Raw genomic sequence first — 24,701 nt, 5'->3', positions numbered from 1 at the left:
TCACAAAACCAGTATCTAATTTACTATATGTTCTGTTTTTAATGGATAATTTTCTGTATATTGACCCCAAAATTTTACGGAGACTTGAGACGGGGAGGATTTTGAAACATGATCTTTTGGCCCTAAAAGACCAGCTTAAGCGTGTTTGTAAGGGTCTAAATTTGTGCAATAATAATATAAACACCGATGAAAGTGGAAATTTATGTAAAACAGCTGGCACGTACAGCGAAAACGATCTAAAAACGTATGTTCACACCTTGGTGGATTCCATCAACAAATCACTCTTAAAACTCTATTCCAGCAGTCAGACTCGGTTGATTACGTCATTGCTGGACCAGCTTGTCAAGGTTTGCCAGGTTTCTGGGAGTGTCGAGCTTGAGGAGGCAGAGTGTAGGAGCAACTTCGTGATTCTATACCTGCGCTATGAGCTGGATAGGTTTAGTAACGCAGCCAATGCAGGTCATAAATCAGCCCTGGTGGCACTTATCAGGGACGTGGTGAACGAGAAGGCCGCGAACCACTATCTGCTGTTGCTGTTTCATAAGCACCTTAAGCTGCTTGACAGGGAAGACTGCGCGCAGTTCATGGACGACGTCGTGAGGAAGCTGAAGAGAAGTAGCACGAGTGTGCTGCACGTTCTCGCGATTCTGTTCAGAAACGTCGACGTTAGCGCGCTAGGGAACCTGTACGACCTGCTGGTGCTGCTGTGCAGTTACCCCTTCGACAGCCTGGTCGTGGAAATATTGGAGATGCTATCGGTTTCAATACACGTTCACGGGCGTGAATCCACGGGGTATCGACTGAGTGACCTGGTGGGAAGGTTGCTGTCACATGTCGCCAGTACAAGCGGCAGGGACGAGACGGAGAAGGTATCGGCAATCTTGGCCCTCATAATGTGTAGTCCATACCATTTGAGTACCGGTGGTTTGGCACTACTTAGCGAGTCTTTGCGCTGCTCACGTAAAGGGGTGGCTGGTACGACGGAGGAAGTGTTGAATGGTAGACAGAACACTCACGCAGACTGGAAGGGAGTGGTGGACAGGCACATCGCAACTATCGACAGAAACTGCAACAATAAGTTGTTCAGCAAGGTGCAGGTCAACTTCATCAAATTCACAACGAACCTGTACCTGCTGAGCAGAGACGATCGGCTGCTGAGTATACTGGTGAAGCTGTTCAACAGCATAGGAGCAGTGGGCGATTCCCATGTCAATTGCATTTTGCAGTCAGTGATCATGATTTACCACGATCCACTGAGTACCGTAGATGGTGCGTCCCGTTCGAGTGGTGGTGCAGATAAGCTGGACAGAGCAGTGGTTGCTAAGATATACAACAACGTGGTTGATAAGCCCATATATAGGCTGACGCTGGCCCAGTCGCTGTACTTGAGCCTTAAACTTGGCGCGGATGTAAAGTTGGTTGGAAAGCTGGACGCTGACGGGCTGGACTTGTACTACACACTTCTCGCGTTCCACTACTACTACCACCTGGTAAAGAGTAGTGGTGGGTCCTTGGGGTTAACAAGGGCAGGCTCAGGAGTTGATTTGGAGTCTTTTGTTGGCAGCTACGTCAACAATGGTTCATCAAATCAGTTGCAGCTGTACCATAGTTTGTTACAACTGTACAGTAGACTCACAGGCGTTAGTGGGCTGTTAATTAGGAACATCAACAACATGATGAGCACGTTAGACGTGGAAGACATCGCAAGCATGTTTTTGGTTGTTTTAGTGAAGAGGTTGCACAGTAGGAGGCTTTTGTATCATCTGTACAGGTTGTTCTCTGATAGGATAGCAACTGACGTCAACTTGAGTTTGTTGTGTGTATTTGCGATGACCAGTCCAAGTGTGCACAGGCACGACTACGTGGAACTGAAAAGGAATTTTCCCATGGTCTTCAGCACTATTAACCACAGCATTCGGAATGCAGTGGTTAATAGGGCGATGGGCACCGCGGAGGGCCGCGGGAGTGTGGTTAAGTCGCTCGTAAAGCTGACACGGCTGCTTTATAAACACAACGTGGACCTGTCGTTTCTGCTCACGTTCGGGCAGCTTGACTGCGTAATGCCGTTTCTGCTGTCGAGTTTGCTGGAAAACTGCCAGAGGTATTTGAGCGTTAACGTTAACAACGTAAGTTCAAACTCGGCCATGACGAACACCATGATGGATAACATACTCACCACGGCCGCCGGAGAGGACGAAGTAGATGCGCTGTACAACGTGTACGACGACGTGCAGATGATTGAAAACGAGAGTGAGATCCTGAAGAGCAAAAACATAAAGAGGGCGGACCTGGACAGCATCAAGGCATATAGAAGTTACCTGGTGTACAAGGAGAGGCTGGAGGTTCTGAACCAGGTCGTGAACGTGTACAACATGTTGTACAACGTGTTTTACCGCCAGCTAAAGAGCCGAAATAGTGCCAACAACAAAAGTGCAAGCAGTGTCAACAACAACCGTCCCAGTATTGTCAACAACAACCGTCCCAGTATTGTCAACAACAACAGTGCAAACAGTGTCAGCAATGGTGGTGGTAGCAAAGACAGGTTGACGAGTGGGATTGGCATTAGTAGTGACAATTTCAGGCTGCTGTTCTACGTAGTGCTCAAGGTTAACGCGATTAAGGTGTTTAGGCACTTTAATAGAATGCTGATGAGGACAATGTTGGACGTTGTGTTCAACAACGCGACCTCAGCGGAGATGATAGCATATTTGTACGCACCAAGTTATAGTACGTCGAGTAATGGTTTGAGTAGAAGCAATGGTGCTGGTGAGAGGAGGCTAGGTAGAAGTGGTGGAGAGGATAGGAGTGACGATGTTGAAGATAATAAAGAAGGTAAAAATGGTATAGGTGGTGAAGATAATAAAGATGGTAAAAATGGTGAAGATGATAGTGTTAGTGGGACTGGTGAATTAGGCGGTGTTGGACTGTTGCAGTTGCTGTGCGATAACCTGAATTGTAACTGCCTGGTAGAGTGTTTTACAGTGATTAACCACGTTGTGTGTCGTCTAGTAGTTACCACGAGTGAGGGGTTGGGACCAAGTTTGGACACTAACAGCGAAGAAGGGCTGGAAGGAGTTGAAACGATTTATAACGCAGTGCTGCTGATGCTGAAGAACAAGTACGCGTTTGACGTCAACGTATTCAAGTATGTGTACTATTTGCACGTTAGAAGGAGGGAAAGTGTCGAGTTGTTGAGTAATTTGGGATACTTGATCGATAGAAGCAACTTGGCGTATCTGTTTCACCTGTACTTCTTGACAAACATTAAGGCAATACTGGGATTGGTATCAGAAATTTCTAGTGACTGTCTAAGGAGGTCAGTGTCGAGGGATGGCAATGGTAGTGTTGGTGCTATTGCTAGTAGTAACAGCAGTAGTAGCAGTAGTATCAGCACGAGGTCACCGTTAAAGGATAGTGGTAACAACAGTAGTAGCAGAAGTACGAGGTCACCGTTAAAGGATAGTGGTAACAACAGTAGTAGCAGAAGTACGAGGTCACCGTTAAAGGATAGTGGTAACAACAGTAGTAGCAGAAGTACGAGGTCACCGTTAAAGGATAGTGGTAACAACAGTAGTAGCAGAAGTACGAGGTCACCGTTAAAGGATAGTGGTAGCAGCAGTAACGGTACTAGTGATGGCGGATTGGATGAATTTGAGAGGGAGATTGCGGAAACAGAAGTGTTTGAAGAGGAATTTGGAATAGTAAAAAAGGTTAAATTGGAGACTTATTTGGCACTTTTTGAAACGAAAGGAGACTTGGGAGTTGAACACAGGAATGAGTCGAGGGAGAATGATATCATTGAGTTGTTTAAGCTGTACATGATAGATATGCCAGCAGTTACAGGCAGTGGCCGCGAAGATAACATAGAGGTGTTCAGCAACTACTACTGCAAGCACTACGAGCCGATGTCGTTCCTGGAGTTGTTCAATCGATACGCAGACAAGTTCAGCGACAAGTCGAAATTCTACGAACTGCTCAACGCACTCTTGAGGAAGAAGTTGAAGGGCGGAAGGGACCAGGAGAAGGTGCTGCTGTACCTGCTGGACAAGTACTGTTACGTGAACTACTATCAGCATCTGCTGGGGAGCATTAGGCTGGTAGTTGAGGGCGTGGATGTGGTGAACGCGCTTGATGGAGTGGCAGGGTTGATTGAGGAGCTTACAAGGAGGTACGATGCGCTTAAGCCGGATTTCCACAGCATTGGTACCGGTGATAATGCGAGTCATGATAGCGTTGTTACCACCACTAGTGCCAGCCGCGATAGCAGTGTTATCACCACTAATGCGAGTCATGGTGACGTAAACAGAGGCGCTAGTGCGATAAGAGGATCTGATGGCATGACTAATGAGAGGAAACGGACAGGACAGGACGGTAATACGACGGATATGTTAATGGTGTTGCTGATAACAACAGGACTGCTTAACATTAAGGTACAGCAGTCAGGAGTGCCGAGTGAGTCAGAGCAGATGAAGGAGCTGTCGCAATCAGTGACAAGGACGATAGAAAACTTGCTGCAGCTGATACCGTTTAACGCAGACGCGACGCTGATCAGTGAGGCGAAGCAGACGCTGCTGAGCCTGTTTAGTTTGACAAAAATAAGCACGAGCTACGCGACGGATCAGTTGAACCTGTACTACAGTTACGCGCTGAGGGAAAGCAGGTACACGTCGATATTCCTGGTGCTGTTGTCAGTGGCAGACGGAGTTAACAGGGCCACCTGCCCGGTAAAGAGTCCGAGTAGAGGAAGCGGAAGAGACGCGTACAGATACCACTTCGTGAACAAGTTGGTGGGCGTCAACAGCAGTATTAACAGCCACGCGTACGAGCAGCACTTGGAATCGATGATAGCGACCATGAGCAATGCCACAACGTCGACCAGGGACCATTCAGAGTCAACTAGAGGACTGAGTGGCGGCGACAAGGGGAGTGCAGTGGCCGACGCAGCGAGCGTAGTGCTGCTGGAAAGCATAGTAGTGGAGTACGGCAACGAGCTGAGCAACCTGTACGAGCTGCTGCACGTCATGTCCAACAACGTGGTTTACATAAACTCGCTGAAGAGAGTCATCAGTGCACTGGTGAAAGTGGACGATGGAGGCAGCGGCGAGGAAGAGGGCGATCGAGGGAGGTGGGAGAGGCTGGCCTTGGTCAACTTTAACGCATTCTACACCATAGTGGTCAACAACCTCACGCCGAACAGCAGCGGCGCAGCCGGCGGGTCGCCGAAGCACGGAGCCAAGATCAGCAAAAACGCGCTTCTGTACTACAACCTGTACCTGCTCAACTTCCTGATAACGAACTTCGCGCACATGCTCCTGGACAACAACCTGCTGAGGGTGCTGGACGTGGTCAACGAGTACGCGATTAACATCAACAGTAGGCTGAAGAGCCTCAGCGTCCGCATAATCAACTCGTTCGTGGGCCTCTTGGGGCAAGCGTCGGTGTTTTACGAGCACAGGAAGTCCCTGGTTAGCGCCTTGACGGTGCCCAACGATCAGAACCTGGTCAGCCTCGTCGACCGAGTGAGTGGGTCCTGCGAACAGGGGCCGGCAGTTCACAGTCTCAGCACCACTAACGCCGCAGGAGCCGGCGTTAGCAGTGCTGAGACGCTGAAGATGGACATCACGCTGCTCAACTACTTGATAGCCAAGTGCATCAAGATCAGCAAGTTGAAGCTGAAGCTGGTGCTGATATCGACGCACCTGCTTAGGGAGACGCGTTCGCTGGAGACGCTGAGTTATTATGCGCACAACGTGCTGTACTTGCTGTTACACCTGATATATGACCCTATACAGGACGTTTACAGCAGTATTTTGGAGTTGATGAGGCTGTTTTCGCTCCAGTATAGTTTTGTTACCGGTTCCAGTACGGACGGTGGCCATGCGACAGGAGATAACGCAACTAATGGCGATAGGAATGGTTCTAACGCAGCTAGTGGCAACGGTACGGGCGATACTAGAACTAGTGCCATTACAACCTGTTATACCAGAACTGCTCCCGGCACAACTACCAAGTTAACCAGTGATAGGGCTAGTGGCTGGAGTAGGGCCGGCAGTGAGGGAGTAACTGACGGCGGTGGCAGGTCGGCAGACGACTTTGAAGGCAATGATTTGATATACGTGCTCTTTGGGAAGCTGAAACACGAATTGATACACGGAGAGAGGTTCGCGTCGCTGAGTACGCAGGGAGTGGGCGGAGGTAAGCAGGGAGGAGTGGTATCACAGCAGCCAGTGGAGACGAGCGAGCAGCTGTTGGTGTGCAACCTGATATCGAACCTGCTGATGCACCTGCACGACGACTACAAGTTCCACATAGTCAACGGGTTCTACAGGCACATCTACGACTTCGCACACGCCTCGAGCAGCTACAGTTCGAGCTCCTCAGGGCTGACGAACGTCACGGGCAACAGCGTGGAAGTTGGAGCGGATGCAAGGCAGTGGATGAAGGAGCTGGCGGCCTACATAAGCATGTTCGTGTACCTGCCGTACAGCTGCCACGACCTGGTGAACGCGAACATTAACTCGATACTGGCGATGCTGATCAGGCTGTTCAGCCATGGAGAGTTCAACAGCACGCTGGCGCACGTGTTCACGTCGCTGGTGCTCATAAACAACGGCCACATATTTCCGCCAAGTACTAGCACGGGCGCCACAATAGGTACGGCAAAGCATGGCTCCCCAGAGGTGACGAAGGCCGCTGGTGGCGCCTTAGATAGGCAGAAGGACAGAGTGAACAGGCTGATAGTTTACTATCTGCTATACAGTCTGTACCCGTTCTCGACGGTTGCAATAGGTGCCAACGGTGCAGTCTCCGGAACTAGCACAGGTGACGGTGGAGAGAGCGTGTACGGTCGCTCCTACTCGGGACTCACTGATTCAGTAGATGGAGTTAACTCGTATGAATCGTCGATCAACGGCGACTGCTCACCGGAAAATGCGCCGGCAAGTTGCAGTGGTTCGTCGTCGGAAGGGAGGGCGGAGCTGAAGTTGACGCTGCTGAAGCTGGTGTACCTGTTCATAAACCCACAGTTCGTGCTCAGCTGCGATTACCCGCTGAACCATTTCTTCCAGGCGTCAACCGCAGCCACCAACGCAGCCACCAGGGAGATGGACGCGCGGCAGAAGCTGATATGGAGCTACATATACCTGAACAAGTTTGACCCCAACGACGCAGTGAACGTCAACATCACGCGCTTCATAAAGCTACACAACATCCAGTACATCCTGAACACGATCGTCAGAGTGCTGATAGCAGTGATCTTCGACAACCTGTTCTACAACAGCGTGGAGAACAAGCTGATAGCGAACAGGTGCCTGAAGTTCATGCTGGACAGGTACCCCTCGTACTCAGGCTCGGTGTTGGACAGGTTGCTGAGCCCACCCGTTGCTGATTCTTGCCAAGTTGTTGGACCCGACGGGGCTGTTGACGATGACAAAGTAGGTAATGATAATGACTACGTTGAAATGGGAGGTATTATTAGCCGGGATGTGGATGCTGGTACAACTAAGGTCGCCAACCGCGACATGGACTGTGCTGGCGTTAGCAACGGGGGTATGGAAGGGTTTGATGGCACGCCTGGGGACGACTACAGCATATTTTACATAATGAATTATGTGGAGAGATCGCCGCCATCCAGCGAGTTGGTTTCAACAGGTGGCCCGGGAAGAGAGTCGGCGGAAGGGGTGGAAGGTCGGAGGAACTCACAGAAAAAAACGACGCTGTTCACGACGAGTAGGGCAGTGTACATACCGCACACGAGTTGGCAGACGAAAGCCAAGAAGGACAGCGTTGGCATGTCGACCGACTCGATTCTGGTGGGAAGTTGCCTGGGGATTCACACCTACTACACGACGACCAGTGACCTGTCGAAGCTGAAGCACCAGGACCAGGCGGCAGAACAGCAGGATCAGCTGGCGGACCCGCGAAGGAAGCTGGACGAGGTGGTGTCGTTCCTCACGAGGTGCCTGAGGTACCACAAGTGCTGCAAGTACGCGCTCGAGTCGCTCTCGCTGATTTCGAACCACTACTCGAACGTGCTCGTGGCGACGATCATACCCTCGTTCCTGTCGGTGTTTGAGTGCACGGAAACGGAGGAAGGCGAGGGGGCTGACAGCGCGGAAGTGGTGTACAGCAGAGAGGACGACGCGGTGCGTTCGGTCTACTACCTGGTCAGCTACAACAACGACTACTTCGAGTACATCTTCGAGCAGCTGGTGGGCACGTACCACTCGAACCTGGAGGCGGACAGTGAGGACGCTGGGGCTGGAAACCACAAGAACGACATGATCCTGGAGCTGCTCCTGAAGCTGTGCAACATAAACGGCGGGGAGCTGATACTGGACAACAAGGAGGAGTTCTTCCAGCTCCTGTCGATTCTCAACGGGCTCCACTGCAGCACTGCCTCCACGGCTGCAACTGCCAATATTAACGCAAGCAGTGGTAGCCATAGCAATAACAACGCTAGCGGTGGTAACCATACCAATAACAACTCCGGCAGTGGTAGCCACAGCAACTTTAATGCAAACAGTGGTAGTTTTAGCAGTAAGGGTCAGTCGGCAAGTTTTAGTGGCAACTCGGATTTATTGGACAGGTTCCTGCACTCAATAGACAACGATAACATTTACAAGCTAATTTACCTGCTGATAAAGGAGATACTCGAGGTGGTAGAGAGCAGTTGCAACGGCCTCACCGGGGAGGAAAGCCCGGTGGAGCTGTACTTTGTGATGCTGCACAAGCTGATGGACAACAAGATGATCGTCACGAACTTCATGCAGGAGTACCTGACGTTCATTCTACACCTGACGACGATGATTAGTGGATCCTCAGGTTCTGGAGGTGGAAGGGTGGGATCAGGAGGAGGAAAAGGGATGGAAATGGTGGAAACGTACGTGTACATGCTGTTCAACAAGCTGGTTTCAATTAACACGAACAAGCTCGGCACGGTGATTGACACGATTCACGACCACCTGACGACAAACTACAGCGTCGGAGACGCTGACAGGAGCAGAGGAGGCGAAGAAGGAAGCGGAGGGAGCAGCAAAAACGTCTGGACGTCGATCATAGAGCTTTGCATCGGGTACCTGAACAATAACTCGAGCAGCAGTCTGATCAAGAACCCCGTCGAGGTGCTGCTGATACTGAGTGAGCGCAACGTGCACAACTTCGTGGGAGGGTGTCTGAAGCTGTTTGGAATACTAATCAGGCTCATCAACGCGACTTCAGGCGGCGGAGGAGCGTCAGGGCCCGCTAGCATGTCAGGAGTACAAGTTAACACGAGCAATCAGGGCGCGACGAACAGAAGCAGGGAGAACAGGCTTAACCTGCTGAAGCTGCTCAGCAACCTGCTGAACCTGAACATTAGGCACTACCACCAGATCACGTCGCAGCTGATGCTGACCATCGTCAAAACGACCTTCGAGTCGAACTTGTCGCGCGTCTCCACGGAGTCGATCATGAAGCTGCTGACGCAGGCGCCGAGTCGGACCTCGAACACTCTGTCGCAGCTATTTCTGAACAGCAAGAGGGAGGTGGAGGACAAGAGGGTCGTGACGGCGAACGTACTGGGACTGTTGACAAACGTATTGGACCACGAGGGTACGCCATTCACGCTCGCGTAGATAGTTATCGCGGATTACCACACACACTATGTATTTATAAAAACGCGCGTTTGGACAAGTAGTTTATACAGATACACAGCTAGCTAGTTTGCGTACACGTGGGTGGGTGTGTAGCTGCCCGAACGTACCGAAAAATTGCGTTTAGACCTGAGAAAGGAACTGCTCTTGATCGAAAAAGAGCTCCTTTTATCGTATTTGTTGAGCGCCAACAACGAACTTACGGTTCCAATCGCAGCAAAACTGGCAAAATTATCTGAAGGTAGGAATCTTGAATGCGTATTTGCGGTAGTTACGGCTAGTTAGTACAGGTTCACGGTTCAGGAGCTTAAAAAATTATTAGGCGACACTACTCTTAAACACTCCCTCTTTAATACACTACTCGATTTGCTCGATTCGAAGCTCAATGTGCTCAACGAACCTGACATTAGGATACTGTTGCAGTTCCTGGACTCGGAACTAGTTTTTAATAATAAATTCAACCACTTTATCTCACAGCTAAGTGATTCAAATACCATAGCGAATCAGTCTTTTTACGCTCAGATTGTACTATACGCCGTCAGTAACACTAGAATCACCGACAGTAAGTTTATTTACTTTTGTTCAGCGGATACTTACGTTTTTTGCTGAATATCTGACAACTGTTTAACTCACGATTTTCAGAGCTCACGTTTGACCTTTTGTTCTCCCTGGTTCAGCGCGTAAGGGTCAGCAGCGAGCGGTATGCAAGTCAGCTCGTAAAGGCTTGCTGCACATTGGAGAGATCAGAGCATATTTCTCATGACCAGAAGGAGGAAATATCTGAGCTCGTGGCTCAGATTAATTCAAGCGCCTAGACGGCCTCGGTCTAGATGGAGCGCTTTAATCGCAACCCGGTCCTCAATGTCCGGGTATTAAATATGTAGAGATGAATGTTATACGCTAGTTAAGTGAATAACAGCCGACCGTCGTATAACAACAGTACGACAACATGACGACCATTTGTTTGACCAATTATTCATCTTCGTACTTTGCAGGAAATGTTACGATCACCGTTAAGTGCGAGGGGTACAAATGTTCAAATCTGTTTCAAAGATACGAACATAAACTAAAAAAGCCCACTGGAGGCAAAATTTACTTATACAATGGAAGCTCTTATTTTACATCTTATTTGTATAGCTATGCTACTTTACAACCTGAGAACGGGTATAAATCGTCTGAGCTTGAGAAGGTGTATATATATGTCAATCGGTTTGATTCGAATAAGAGTTTTCTTCTATGGGCATTTTATTTTAAAAATGGCAGTCCACCAGTTCAGAATAGGTACTATCCATACTCTGACCTTAATCCCGCACGATCAACAACTATGAACATAACCGGATTAAATACGTTCAAAGAAGAATCGGACATACTGTGCGCGCTGCTACAGGAAAACGATTCTCTACCCGGGTTATTGACGTACGATATCATGAAAAGGCCCGCCCCTAACAATGGCAACGGCGGCACCAACTGCAAGTACAACTGCAACAAGATCAGCGTTACGAACGACACAAGCACCAACGCGAACGGGAACGGGGAACCGAAAGTGGGCGCCGGGTTCACGCGATATAAACACACCCCGACTACCCTGAACAACGGGAACAACAACAACGGGGACAAACCCGCTTGCATGATATACCGGTGCCAGACGCTCATGGGCGGTAACGGCACCCAGGCCCAGACCCAGGAGCTCCCCGAAATACAGGGCCAAAAATACACGTGCGTAAGCGTATACTTCGGGTGCAAAGCTAAGCGTAACGGAGCGGGTGCCAGCACGGCCGGTAAGAGCGCCGGTGCGTGCCCGGCACCCACTACTAGTGGGAGCGAGGGTGCCGCGTGTAAACCGGGTTCCAGTACCTGCTCCCCAGCTACCGGCGAGGGTACGTGCCCGCCCGCACCCACCGAACCCACCTCCCCGTGCAACCAGGACGTCCCGCTGCTCCTGGAACTGCACAGGAACGGCACGAACGGTGCTAGTGGCGACAACAACCCCCAGTACTACGCGCATTTCCGTAGTACCAACGGCGCCCAGAAAAACGGTAACGGCCCCGATAAGTACTACTGGGTACAGCTCCCCTGTGGGAATGGCGCTGATGGACGCACGAACGGTGACTGTGTGCTGAAGAACCTGCTGGAGGATATTGGTTTGCACACCAAGAAACAGAACGGGGCGAGCCATAACGGGCACGAAACGCTAAAACAACTGCTAAAACAGGCGTTGAAGAACGGCGTAACGGAAGCCCATAACGCCGACTTGTCCACAGAGCTACAAAAAATGACAGGCCAGAACCTAACCAAACTGCTCGGCCAGCCTGTGAACGGGTCCCCAGGGGAGAACGGCCGGCAGAACGGCCAGAACACCCTAATAACACTACTGCTCAAACGAATCGAGTTCAACGTTACGGACTCCGTAGTGGTTCTGCTGGACAAAAAGTGCAAGAACGGGGGCCATAACGGGGGCCAGGACGGCAGTTACGGCGACCCCGAAATCTCCACCGCCGTCTCCAACCTGGAACCCAACGGACGCGGAACACGAGTCAACCGCCTGAAACTGAACGGTGCGGGCGGCGGCACCAAGATAACGGTGACCGACGTTACTACCAGTAACGGCGACCCAAACCCGGTGTGCCAGTGCCTCGCCAAGTGCCTCAAGAAATACGGGTACTGCGTAATACAGCACGATTTTTCCCAGGCCGTCAATACCAAACTGGGCCAGGGGTGCTCGGCGGGCCTGCGTTTGCTGATACCGGCCAGGGATAACGGGCGTGGTAACGGTGGCGTGGGAACCAACGGCCAGAACAACACCAAGTACCGGGAGCTCAAACTTTACCCGAGCGATAAACAGACGGACCCTGCGCACCTGCAGTACCTGTACTACACCAAGGGCGCGGGTTCGGAAGGGTCGGCCGCCTGCACGACCGCCTGCACTACCTCTACGACCGGCCACACCTGCTCCAAGACCCAAAACGCCCAGATATGCTCCAGGCTGTACGTGGTGTTTTACAAAAGCGTGGGTGGCACGAGTACGGGCGGTAACACGGGCGACCCTAGACCACTACTACTGGGCTACGGAGGCTGCTGGTACCGCCCCAAGGACAAGAACGGGTATTTCGACACGTGGGTCCAAATACAGGGCGTGGAGAAGACGGGCGCGTGCGAGTGCTCGGACGGGGGCGCAGGTGCGAACTGCCAAAAACACGAGAAACTACTCTGCGAGCTAACAAAAGTGGTCGGTTTCTTGAACACCGTCGACCTGTTCCAGCACCCGAACTCAGGAGGGGAGGCCGGTCAGACCCAGTGCCAGCCCGGTCAACAGGGCGCCGGTACCCCTACCCAGTGCCAGGCCGCCCCTACCAGTGGCCAAACCACCTGCCAAAGCGAGACCAGTGGCACCGCTAAGACGTGCACGTACGAGGTGCACAAGTTCGATGGCAAGCCCATCAGAGTTCAGGTCACCTGCCAGGACGTACCGACCACACAGCCGCCCACCGCCAGTTCGGGGTGCTACAAGAAGCTCACCCACAAGCCGGCCGGGTTGGGAAACGGGTCCGGCGACGCGTCCAGTGCCTCTAACGGCGCCACGGGGTTTAGACTGGGCGACGTCGTCTACCGCGGGAACGGGTGCACCGGCGGCAAACCTCAAGGCACCATCAAGTACTACGGGAACGGCGACCCGAACGCCCTCGCCGCCCAGAACAACAAATGGTCACCCCTACTGCAGGTAACCGTGTACTACTACAAACACGACACGGGGCACTGCGATCCCCTGCTCGTCGAACTGGAGTTTGCCAAGGTGGCGGCTAACGGGCTACAGAACGGCGCCAACGATAACAAGGAGTACTATTATCTCAAGGAACGCAACGGGTCTGGCGGAAAGTTGGTGTGGGAAAAGGACTCGGGCGCCTCCGAAAAGGTCAAGCCGGGGTGCCTGACCCGTTACTTGGACGGTATACGCTACTGCCTCAAAAAGGTGGTGCGGATACGCCTGGAGTGCAAGGGCACGAACGGGGGCCAGGGGTACGCGCTGGAGGGCCGTAACGCCAAAAACGGACAGGGCCAGTTCTCGCCTATTAAAAACGGCGTTCCCCCTACCAACGGGAAAATCGACGTTAAAGTATGCGAGTGCCAGTGCCCCGCCCTAACCGCTCGAAAGTACAAGTGCCTGAAACACGGGCTTACAGAGGCGCTAAAATCCGTCCACTACCAGGTGGCCGGGCTGGTTTTTACATTGCCCGGGAGAAACGGCGATACGTCCGCAGGAGGCAAGGCGGTGGAGATCCCGCTGTATTCGGCGGCGGGCTCTGAAGAGCAGGGTTTAGGGTCGAGTTGTTCCACCGTTCCAGGTCAGCCCAGCGTGCCTGCCGCCCCGGAGACCTGCCCGCCCGCCTCGAAACTCGTTAAACCCGGCCAACCCATCACCACCCTGTACAACAGCTGCATGGGCGACGTGTACGTGTATTTTTACGCGAGCGGGGGCGGTACGAGCGGGTCGGACACTGATACCGTCCCGCTGATGCTCCGGTACAACGGGTTTTTTTACAAGCCGGAGAGCCGCGATTGTTATTTCGACCGGTGGGTCTGCGTCGACGCACTGGCCGCCACTAAGGGCTGGTGCTGCTGCCCCGGCCAGGACACTGCTCAGGAAACCGATTGCACAGGCGATTGCCAAACACTGGCCGACCAACTAGACTCCGTGAACGAGTGCCTGAACCGCGTAGACCTAGACAAGTCCAGTAAGACCAACGGTTCGGTCGCGGGACAGGGGTACGGCCTCCCCGAGAGCAACGGGGGCAACGGGGGCCATAAACTGGCCGACTCGGTGGGCAACGTCCGGGTGTGCCTGACCAAGCAGACACCCGCGGGTACCGACGCCAAGAAAGCCTACGTGAAGGTCGTCCACCGCACGAAGAACGGGTTTCGAATAGGCTGCCTGACCTATTGCGGGAAGGAGATCACGCAGGACGGGGTGACCCCGACCGCCCTGAGCAACGGCCAGTGTAACGGGCCGGGTAGCCCGGGCGTGGGAGCCACCTGTAACGGTGGGAGTGCGGCCGATGCGGGGGCAACGGGTAATGGCGCGATCAGGGTCGCTAAAGGCACCGGTGGACCCAACGGCAACGGGAACCACAAAAACCTGGTCACCACGTGTGGGTGGAACACGGTGGTCGTTTACTACTCCACGAGCGACAAATGTTACTCGTTGCCGCAGCTGATCGTGCTGCTCAGGACGGATAGCAAGGTGGAGGGTCAACAGACGGTGACCACTAAAACCGGCAAGTACGGCTACTACTTGCTCTATAACGGGGGTCGTGGCCCCGGGCACCGGTTGGAGTACAAGTGGGTCGAGGTTGGCGGTGACGACAAATCGGGTGTCACACTCGACGATGCGACTGATTTCTCATTACTAAACTCAGCAGTGATATTGCTGGAACGGACGGTCGGCAAGAGCGGCGGGAAGTACAACGATGAACAGATCAACCAGGCCGTAGAGAGCGCCATTCAAAACAAATCTTTAAAGGAGTCACCCGGCTACACTGGGCAGGTTAACCGCCTCACCGGCAAAGACATTACGGTTAAGGACGAGACAGAAACGGGTGGAGCGACCCACAAGTGTCTTGAGGGTACGGGGTTCAAGGTTATGACCCACGATCTGACCCCGTTTGTCAAGCTTAATGGGCCTTTTAAGGACAAGCTTAACGGGGTGACGCTCATCACGGGACTAAAGTTCGTGATACCCGATTCCGGCGAAACTGGCTCCTACAAGTCAGTCAAGCTGTGCCCCAACGGTGACGATACCAGCTGCTCGAACGAGGAGCGCCACTACTACATAAACGGCAATAACAAAATCCGCGTGTTTTTTTACGGTTCAGATCCGCGACCATTGATACTGTGCTACGGCAGTAACGTTTACACCCCCAAGGACAAGAACGGGTACAACCTACAACAGTGGCAAAGGCTACAGGAGGTAACAAAGTGTGTTTGCAATGGCCAGGTAACTAGCGGCGATTCAAACGAGAAGCTCCTAAAGGCGCTTGTAACCACCGTGGGCTTTTTGAACACCGTCGAGTTGCAGCTGTACCCGGGTATGAGTAACGGAGCCAAAAGCACGTGCGAGAACGGTCAACAAAGCCCCGGTACCGCTACCGAGTGCAAAAACGGCGCCAACAACACGTGCAAGTACGCGGTCCACAAGTTTGATGGCAAAAAGATATTGGTCCATATGACATGCGAGCCCGTGTCTTCAACCGGTTCCAGCTGTTACAGCAGGCTCACCCACGTACCGCTAGGGACGGAAAACGGCGCAGGAAACGGCAACGGATTCAGGCTAGGAAATATAGTACACACCGCCGACAAATGCAAGCTGGACTATTACAATACTGGGAACAATGTCAGCGACGAGAACAAGTGGAAGCCCCTCGTGGAGGTTATTGTGTACTACTACAACGAGGACACAACTTACTGCGATCCACTACTGGTGGTTTTGGAGTTCAAGCCTAACGGGGCTGACAGCACAAACGCCAAGGAATATTACAAGCTAAAGACCCGCAATACAGACAGTATGGAGTGGGAAAAAGACCAGGAGGCCAAATGCGTCGTAGATAACTCGGAAGAGCTGGTCAAACACCTCGACTCCATCAGGCTGTGTCTTAAACAGGTTGTCCGGATACGCCTCGAGTACAACGGGACAAACAGCAATAATAAGTACGCGCTTATGGGCAGGTCCGGTAAAGACAGCACCAAAAACGGTTTTAACACTCCTATTAACGGCACCGCTCCTGGTAGCGAGGTTAAAGTCGATGTCTGCGAGTGCCCAGGATGCCAACCCCTGTCTGGCCGCAACTACAAGTGCCTGAAACACAAACTGGTGGACGCGCTGGATAACAAACAACACCAAGTAGCAGGACTGGTTTTTACTCTCCCCGGTACAAACGGGGTTGGAGGCGCTGGAGACAAGCCGATTGTTATCCCGCTTATTGGAGCTAAAGGCCAAAAAAACGCCCAAACGAGCTGTTCGGCTAGTCCGCCCGCGGCTGGTCCGCCAGGTGGTACGACATGTTCACCCGGCGCCAAACCAGAACCAGAAAAATCCACTACGTTGCTGTACAACAAATGCATGGGCGACATATGCGTTTACTTCTACGCGAGCGGGGGCGGTACAAGCGGGTCGGAGACGGACACAGTGCCGCTGATGCTGCACTTTAATGGGCAATTTTACAAACCAGAAACCCGCGATTGTTATTTCGACCGGTGGGTCTGCGTCGACGCACTGGCCGCCACTAAGGGCTGGTGCTGCTGCCCCGGACAGGACGCTGTCCACGGCGCCGATTGCCAAAAACTCGCCGATGAACTCGACTCCGTGAACGAGGCGCTGAACCGGATCGACCTCGACCCCGAGAAGGCCAAGAAGGCAAGCTCAGGTACTGGATACGGGCTCCCCGATAATAACGGGGGTGGCAGTATAAAAGGTTATAAACTGTCCGAATCTGTGGGCAACGAGCGCGTCACCCTGAAGGAGCAAAAGGGTCCCTCAGCCGACCCCGCCTACAAGCGCATTATACACCGTACGAAGAACGGGTTTTGGATCGGCCAGCTGATGTACAACCAGAAGGAGATAGTGACACAGGGCATAACCCCGAACGGTACTGCAGGTGCACAGAACGGTTCGGAGACCAAGATCCCTGTCTCGAGCGGCACCACCAAAGACAACGGGAACCACACCAAACTCGTTAGCGCAAACAAGTGGAACACGGTGGTAGCGTACTACTCTTGCACCGATAACGATCTCAAGCTCCCGCAGCTGATTGTCATCTTGAAGACAGACAAAAAGGTTCAGAACGGCGACGACACAGTGACGGGATCCGGCAAGTACGGCTACTACGTGATCTCGAGCGCGGGTACCGCCGGAACAGAGTACGAGTATAAGTGGCGCCTGGTGGAAAACGGCGAATTGACCCAATCGGGTGTCAAGCTGGACGACAAAACTGATTTCTCATTACTAAACTCAGCAGTGATATTGCTGGAACGGACGGTCGGCAAGAGCGGCGGGAAGTACAACGATGAACAGATCAACCAGGCCGTAACTAAGGCGGGTTTGACATCTCCAGGGAATAAGAAGGGCCAGATAAATAGGCTAAATGGTAGGGATATTACTGTCGAAGACGAGACAAAAACGGGTACCCACCAGTGCCTCAAGGACACCGGTTTCAAGGCGATGAGCCACGATATCACTAAGCTGATAGAACTGGACGGAAATCTCAAGGACAACCTGTCTAACGTGACGCTCATAACGGGCATCAAGTTGCTGATACCCACAGCCCTTGGATGCGGCGAGTACAAACGGGTGACGCTCAAGGACAATAACACGGGCGGTGTCGTTCTCAGTAACGGGTATACCGACGCCAGCATCAAGTACCATCAGAAAGGCCAGGATAAGGTGTGTGTGTTTTTTTACAGCTGCGACCCGCGACCGCTCCTGGTGTGTTACAACGGGTGGGCGTACGCGCCCAAAGACAAGAAATGCTACTTCGACGAGTGGGTCAAGGCAAAAGAGGTAACGGAGTGCAAATGTACAGACTCACCGTCTGATAATTGCAAGATCCTGGTGGCGCTGGTCAAGGTCGCCGATTTCCTCAACCCGGTGCGACTTCAAATCACTCCACAATCCGGCGAGGTACGAAGGCTCAGTACCGGTAAATCCAGGTACTACTACGTGCACTCGTTTGACGGCCAGGGCATAAGGATCGGGATAGAAGCTCAAAAGGCCGATGAATCGTTTTGTTACAACGGGTATACACACACGCATTCTGGCGTTGGATGCGGCGGACAGGGGTTCCGCCTGGGCGATATTTGGCACGGCAAAAAATGCATCAAGGAAAACGGATCCACTACAAAAAGTTCCAATGGAAACGGCACGTGCATTTCAGCCTCCGATGTCAACGACTCCAAAAACCACAAAGCTTCCCCCGAGGTCGTCGTTTTTTACTACAAAGGCGACAAAAACCACGAGCACCCCCTGCTCGTCGCGCTTAGGAACCCTGCCTGGTGCTTTTACTATAATACATACTTTGAGCTCACGAAGAAGTTTGACCCGGGCCAGCAGAAAAAGTACACAAAAAACAAGAACGGCAACGGAATAGACCTCGGTAACACCAGCCCCGACGGCGAGCTGGCCAAAAAGCTCGACTCTATACTGTTCAAGATTAGCAAGAAACTGCAAATCGTGCTGAGCACGCGCCCCGTGCCGACCGAGTACAAGCCCGGCCAGAACGGGTTAATCACTGACGTTTTTGATACCGGCACGGGCGACAAGAGTTCAAACCAAAAGGCGGCGAAACAGTTATTCGACGTAAAAACCAGGATACTCAAAGAGGTGGCCGATGAACTCGAAAAAACCTCTAAGACAACAGCCACCAACGCCCTTACAACCGGCAAGCCCCTCGCCACTAGGGACGCGCTGCTGCACCATGTGACCCTTAAGGCCAGTTATCAGGCCAAGCTGTGCGACAACAAAGGGCAACCCTCAGCCCCGCCCGAACCCAATGCTACCGAAATCCCAGTGGAGGAAGTGAACTGTCCCGGCCTGAAACCAGGGGGGTACCGCTGTTTCAAACATGACCTCGTCAGCGCCAACCATATCGAGTCGGTGGGCGGGCTGGTCCTGCGCGTGTTCGCCAAACATACGGGTGGTGGACCGGGTACCCAAAGCGCAAATGGCAAGTGCCAGCCCTGCCCCAAGCAGGGAGAAGGCCAGGGTAACGAGGGCCTAGAGTTGTGCACCGGCCAGACCACGAGTGACGGCGAAACCGGGTGCAAAAACGGCAAAAACGGGTGCAAAAACGGCAAAAACGGCCAGTCAGTACAGCTGTCGTACACCACCTGTAAGGGCAATTTGTACGTGTTCTTCTACGGCGAGGACCCCAGGCCGCTGATGCTGTGCTACAATGACCACGCGTACCGGCCCGTGTGCATGGACGAGTATTGCAAGCAGTGGGTTAGGGTGGGCAACGGCGCCCAAAAAGCGGTCAGTTGCTTTTGCAGTGACCAGGGCCAACAAACGGGCAGGAAGGGTGAGCCCAAGTTCAACACGCCGGCGCTGCTCCCCGAGCTCTACAGGGTGTCCGTGCTCCTGAACCCCGTTTATCTGTGCCTAACCCAGCGTGCCATCAGTACGCTGAAGCCGAAGCGGCCCGATCAGCAGCCGGGATCGGCGGACGGGTCTTCAAGCGCGTCAGGCCCCCAAGCCGCCGCCGACGACTACACCTACCTAACCCACAACTACCCGCCCGACCCGGTTCGGGTGCGCGTCACCACCCAGGACCTGCAGTGCTACCGGCGCTACACGCACAAGCCGGAGCACGAGGGGTTCAGGCTGGGCCGGGTGACGTACGCCCAGCCGCCCTGTCCCGAGGGTGCGGGTGCGGGTCAGGGGACGGGCGCGGTGAACGGGCCCTCTTGCCCATCCTCGCCCGCCGCCACCACCGCCCCTACTACTACCACCACCACTACCCAGGCGTTCTGCTTCAAGTACGCACCCGAAAAACAACTGCAAACCGTGTGTACGTACTACTACATGTACGACTGCGCCCACTATTGGCCACTGGTGGTCGAGCTCGGCTTCAAGGGCCGGCCGAGCGAGTGGTGGCGGTTGTGCTCCGGGCCACAGGAAGGGGGTGGTAACGTAGCTAATACGGGTGGTAGCGGTAACGGAGGGGGTGGCTCCACCGCCGCCTCCACCGGCAACGGGTCACCCACTACCTCCTCTGACTCGTCTGGCCCGGCGCCCTCGAAGCCGCCTACCACCGGGCTGAAGTGGGTCCCGATGACCGCCCGCCCCGGTCAGACTGGTACGGGTGCGGGTCAAACGGGCACGGGCGCGGGCCACACGAATACAGGGACGGGCACAGGGACGGGGGACAGCTGTTCCGACGCCCAGTCCCCCCAAAACGGGGCCGCCAAGCCCGCCGCTACCCAACCCGGGGCTAACGGTGACTGCCCCGAGTGCCCGCCCCCTGGAGCTGCTGCTACGGGTACGGGTGGCGCCCAACCCGGCCATAACGGCAACGGCCATACCACTACCCAGAACAACAACGGCAACCACGCCCAGAACGGCAACGGCAACAACGGCACCGCCCACACCACGGACCAAACCTCCCAGGAACAGCGCGAAAAGCGCGAACAAACGTGCGCGCGCGACGCCGCGTTTGCCCGAGACGCCCGGGAAATAGAAAACAAACTGGGAAAAACGGTGCTCGGCATACCTGCCTACCCCCGCAACTACCCCGGGCTCGAGATTGATCTGCGGGAACTCATAGAACGGCGCGCCTACGAGATACGCAAGTCGTTGGGCATCGAGTACGGTTCCAAGGATAAGGGCAGGTTGATAATGGAAACGGATAGTAACTGCCAGGAGGAGTCGATAATGGCGTACTTGGTGGGCGGGGGCGTGTTCGGCGCGGCCGGCGGCAGCGGCTGGAAGTTGGTGACGATGGTGACGGGGATGACGGTGGCGCTATGATTAAGTGACAGGGGTTAGGGTGTGGTTAGGGTGTGGTGAGGGTGGGTGTGACGGGTGAGAAATGAGTATTGTATAAGCATAGATCTGGGAGGTTAGGGTGTGTCTGTGTCAGGTGTGGGTGTTCATTATAGTTGTGTGTATGGGTTAACACTTTGGGTAGAGAATAGCAATTCTGGAAGCAAAAATTTGTGACTGGGCGGCAATTTCAACAAATTGCCAACATAAGTCGCTGGATTTACAAACACTATGAAAATATGTACCATATTTACTTAAACTACAAAATTAAAAACACTTGTATTGTGCCACTACTAGTAGTGCTGAGGGCACCTATGTGGTGAGTATGGTTTCCACGGCCCTATTGACACATTACTTATATCCCAACTGTGATTTACGTATGGTGAGAGTGTATGTTTCTGCTTGTGATCATCGTGGTTTAAATGACAGCTGTTTATGCGGTAAGTGAGAAACGTTGGATCCCAACTGTGGAGCTCAAAGTTACTTAAATTGCTACTGAGTTAACTCGGCAGATGAGTCGTCTTCTTATCCAGAAAATTCACACACGTCTTTACCACTGGCGCCCTCAGCACCTTGTTGAATGGCGTCAACTGCAGGTACGATATCAGGTTCGGCAGAAACTCCTCGAAGAGCAAGTAGCACCCTAACATCTGCACCAGCAGTCCCACGAACTGCACGCTCATCTGGGTCATCAGGCTGTCCGAATCCAGCTTTATCATCAGAAGCACAAAGCCTATCCAGTACAGCATCGTGCCCTTGATCTTCTTCCCGAAGAACGTGAAGAACTTGCCGGCGCCCATCAGAAACAAAAACCCCAATACCAGCAACACGTTGCTGATAGCCAGCAGTGGACGATTTATGAAGAAGAGCAGACTCAGGAACCCAAAAAACATCCCTACCCACAGCAGACTCAAACCAACATTCGGCTTACTATTCATTCTGCTCAGCTATTCGTGTTTTACTTGTCCGTTTTATTCGCGTTTATTTGCGTTATTTCAGCTATGTTACAATTAATTTGAAATTTTACAATACTTACCACAATCACTCGGTTAGTTACCGGTGCATCTAACTTATCTTTAAAATTAGAATTCAACAACTAAAATTCAAGTACAATATCCTTGTCAATCCTAACCACTAAATTCCGGTCTATTTTCAAGCTAGTTTACTCATAAACCCTTATTTCCACTCGTGTACTTCCTTTACTTGATTTTATTACTACTGTCAGGATAAATCTTTATCCAATTCCTTTAAACAACCACTGAATTTTAAATTATGGGCTACAACTGCTTTCAAAATCATTAAATATTATCACTGCCTTTCTACTTACTTCTACCAAATCACTGCAACTTTGCTGCTATTAATGATTCGTATTACCATTAATGCTTAAACAATCGTTACTCCAAGAGTACACTAAGCCAATTGTGCCATTGCTGGTGGTGTTTCACCTCTATTATACATGGCCAAATATACAAATAAAAACTATTAACAAATTTACTGGATATGGTACATACATTAACTAATTTGAGTAGATATTGTACTGCTCCCATTACACATGAGCCCCCCAACTAGATTATTGTCAAACTTTTAAATTAGCGTACACAATCGTTATTTAATTAAATATTATGTATAATGATCAATATTATTTTAACAATAACATTTAATATTTACGGATCAAGTCTACAAACCTGCCCCAAATCCATCATAATTCTCAATTTACAATAATAGTTCATAAAAAACATTTCGATCTTCTAGTTTAAGTTAAAATAGTCTTACCCATACACATTTATCTTACGAGTTAAACTTATTAAACTAACAAATTACTTCAAACAGGAGTTGGATTGCTCTCCACATCGACCTTTCCCCTTTCGTCCGGGTCAAACGTAATGATTAGTCCTTTTCTTCTTTCAGGATTCGCCTGTTTAACTATGGGAGTTAATTGCGCCAATTTATTGTCTATATCATAAATGCGCTTCCACAGGTACTCGTATTCCAGTTGTCCTCCAACGGTTAGTGTGTTCTGGTCTCCAGGAGTGGGAGCTATTAATCAATTATTTTAGGCAAATCGTATCTACTACAACTATCCCTAGATATATAGGTTAGTTATCTAGTATCCAAGGAACTTACGGTTGTAAAAGTTATTGGTTACAAAAGTCGAAGTATCGCCCTTATGATGTGATGCGTCTATATTAGAATTTTTAACAGACACTTAGATAAGTACTACTATCCAGAAAGAAACGTTTAACCATTAACCAATACATACCTGTTGTGTTATTCAAATTGGTTGTTGGACTCTGAAGAATTCATCAGCTTGTTTTGATCATTTTTACGGTTAATAGACAGTAATATTAAATTAGTGTGAATTGCAAAATAATTTAAAAACTCACTTGCATAGCACCTAAAGGCACGTCGTCCTTCAACCTGGCTGCAGATGTTTCACCCTGTAAGGTTGTAGAGGCTCCCTTGTTAGGTTCACCGTTGTGGTAGTGATTAGTAGTAGTGTTATTAGAATTAGTATTGTTAGACATGTTGCCACTATTCTCTCCAAAAGTACCGGCCTGTCCCTGACTAGCTATCTGGTTTTTTGCTAGTTCAGGAGCGTTGTCATTGGAGACCTCAGTGTTAGGTTCTTCGGCGTTTGTCTGTTCATTGGGATTAGCGTTACGATTTTTGGTCATGTATGAGTAATCCAAGGCCGCATCATCATAGTTGGGCAGATCCTGTAATTGTTCACCTGGGTCATCTCTTTGTTTGATAAATAGGGGGTACCCAGGGAAGGGAGAGTGCCTATTACCATGCCTAGCAAAGGTAAAGGGGTATTGTCTACTAGACTGTCTATTAAGGCCAGTAACAGGTTGACTAGGGAATAGAGGAGAATTTATTTTACAATGGATAAAATGTGTACAAATTATCAGAACAATATGCCAATACATCCTTAATAAAAACCATTAAATACACACATCACTAATTACGTATAAAAAATCACATACATATTACACATACTATTAAATCTATTAATAAAAATACAATATGACTACTGTATATATTATACACACTATATACTTATCAGCCCTCCTAGCCCTATTAAAAACATACAAGCTACTCATTATGACATCAGAGCCACCATATCTACACTGTTTCTCAAAGTAAGCGTTGTTTGAAGTCAGGAATCTCCAACAATCCCACCTAATTAGGAAGAATACTTGCAATTTTAAACAACTGATATTATTCAAATGGGGATCACAACCATTTAATACAATATCTTTTTCCAAGATATTTCATCCTATCATTTTTTTATTCAACAAATCAGTTTACATGTTAAAATAAGCATCTTGTGACAATATAATATAAAATTTTGTTTTAATTACAATTTTAATAATATTGTTTGTCGACCCATCCAAGATACTTATCAACACTCCGTTGTTGCCCACACATTTTAATAACTCTTTCATGTAGCATATAACAACTAAAATGTGTTCTAGTTCTTACGTTACAATCGATTTAATATTCAATTAATTTACTAATTCTGTTGAAAATTAGTTGGA

General features: G+C 51.1%; 4 protein-coding genes across 4 annotated transcripts; 2 read left to right on the top strand and 2 right to left on the bottom strand.

Annotated features, from left to right (window-relative positions):
• Nucleotides 1-41: 41 nt before the first annotated feature.
• TOT_040000979 (conserved hypothetical protein) lies at nt 42-10,508 on the top strand (the record flags this gene model as incomplete). The annotated part of the gene is made up of 6 exons (XM_009694386.1): nt 42-3,316; nt 3,530-9,591; nt 9,760-9,912; nt 9,955-10,194; nt 10,275-10,332; nt 10,355-10,508. The coding sequence occupies 6 exons, from the start codon at nt 42-44 to the stop codon at nt 10,506-10,508; spliced, it is 9,942 nt and encodes a 3,313-aa protein (XP_009692681.1).
• A 73-nt stretch (nt 10,509-10,581) lies between these two features.
• TOT_040000746 (conserved hypothetical protein) lies at nt 10,582-21,394 on the top strand (the record flags this gene model as incomplete). The annotated part of the gene is made up of 2 exons (XM_009694385.1): nt 10,582-21,132; nt 21,305-21,394. 2 exons carry the CDS (start codon nt 10,582-10,584, stop codon nt 21,392-21,394), a joined length of 10,641 nt encoding a protein of 3,546 aa, XP_009692680.1.
• Nucleotides 21,395-21,659: 265 nt separating this feature from the next.
• On the bottom strand, nt 21,660-22,097 carry TOT_040000745 (conserved hypothetical protein; the record flags this gene model as incomplete). The annotated part of the gene is made up of 1 exon (XM_009694384.1): nt 21,660-22,097. The coding sequence occupies one exon, from the start codon at nt 22,095-22,097 to the stop codon at nt 21,660-21,662; it is 438 nt and encodes a 145-aa protein (XP_009692679.1).
• Nucleotides 22,098-22,981: 884 nt separating this feature from the next.
• Nucleotides 22,982-24,089, bottom strand: TOT_040000744 (conserved hypothetical protein; the record flags this gene model as incomplete). Its single annotated transcript, XM_009694383.1, has 4 exons — nt 22,982-23,196; nt 23,284-23,340; nt 23,378-23,450; nt 23,544-24,089. The coding sequence occupies 4 exons, from the start codon at nt 24,087-24,089 to the stop codon at nt 22,982-22,984; spliced, it is 891 nt and encodes a 296-aa protein (XP_009692678.1).
• Between the last annotated feature and the right edge of the window lie 612 nt (nt 24,090-24,701).

Source organism: Theileria orientalis, chromosome 4 (genome assembly GCF_000740895.1).
Source record: "Theileria orientalis strain Shintoku DNA, chromosome 4, complete genome".
NCBI lineage: Eukaryota > Apicomplexa > Aconoidasida > Piroplasmida > Theileriidae > Theileria > Theileria orientalis.
The sequence above is the reverse complement of the archived record's forward strand: the minus strand, read 5'-3'. Positions and strand labels throughout refer to the sequence as shown.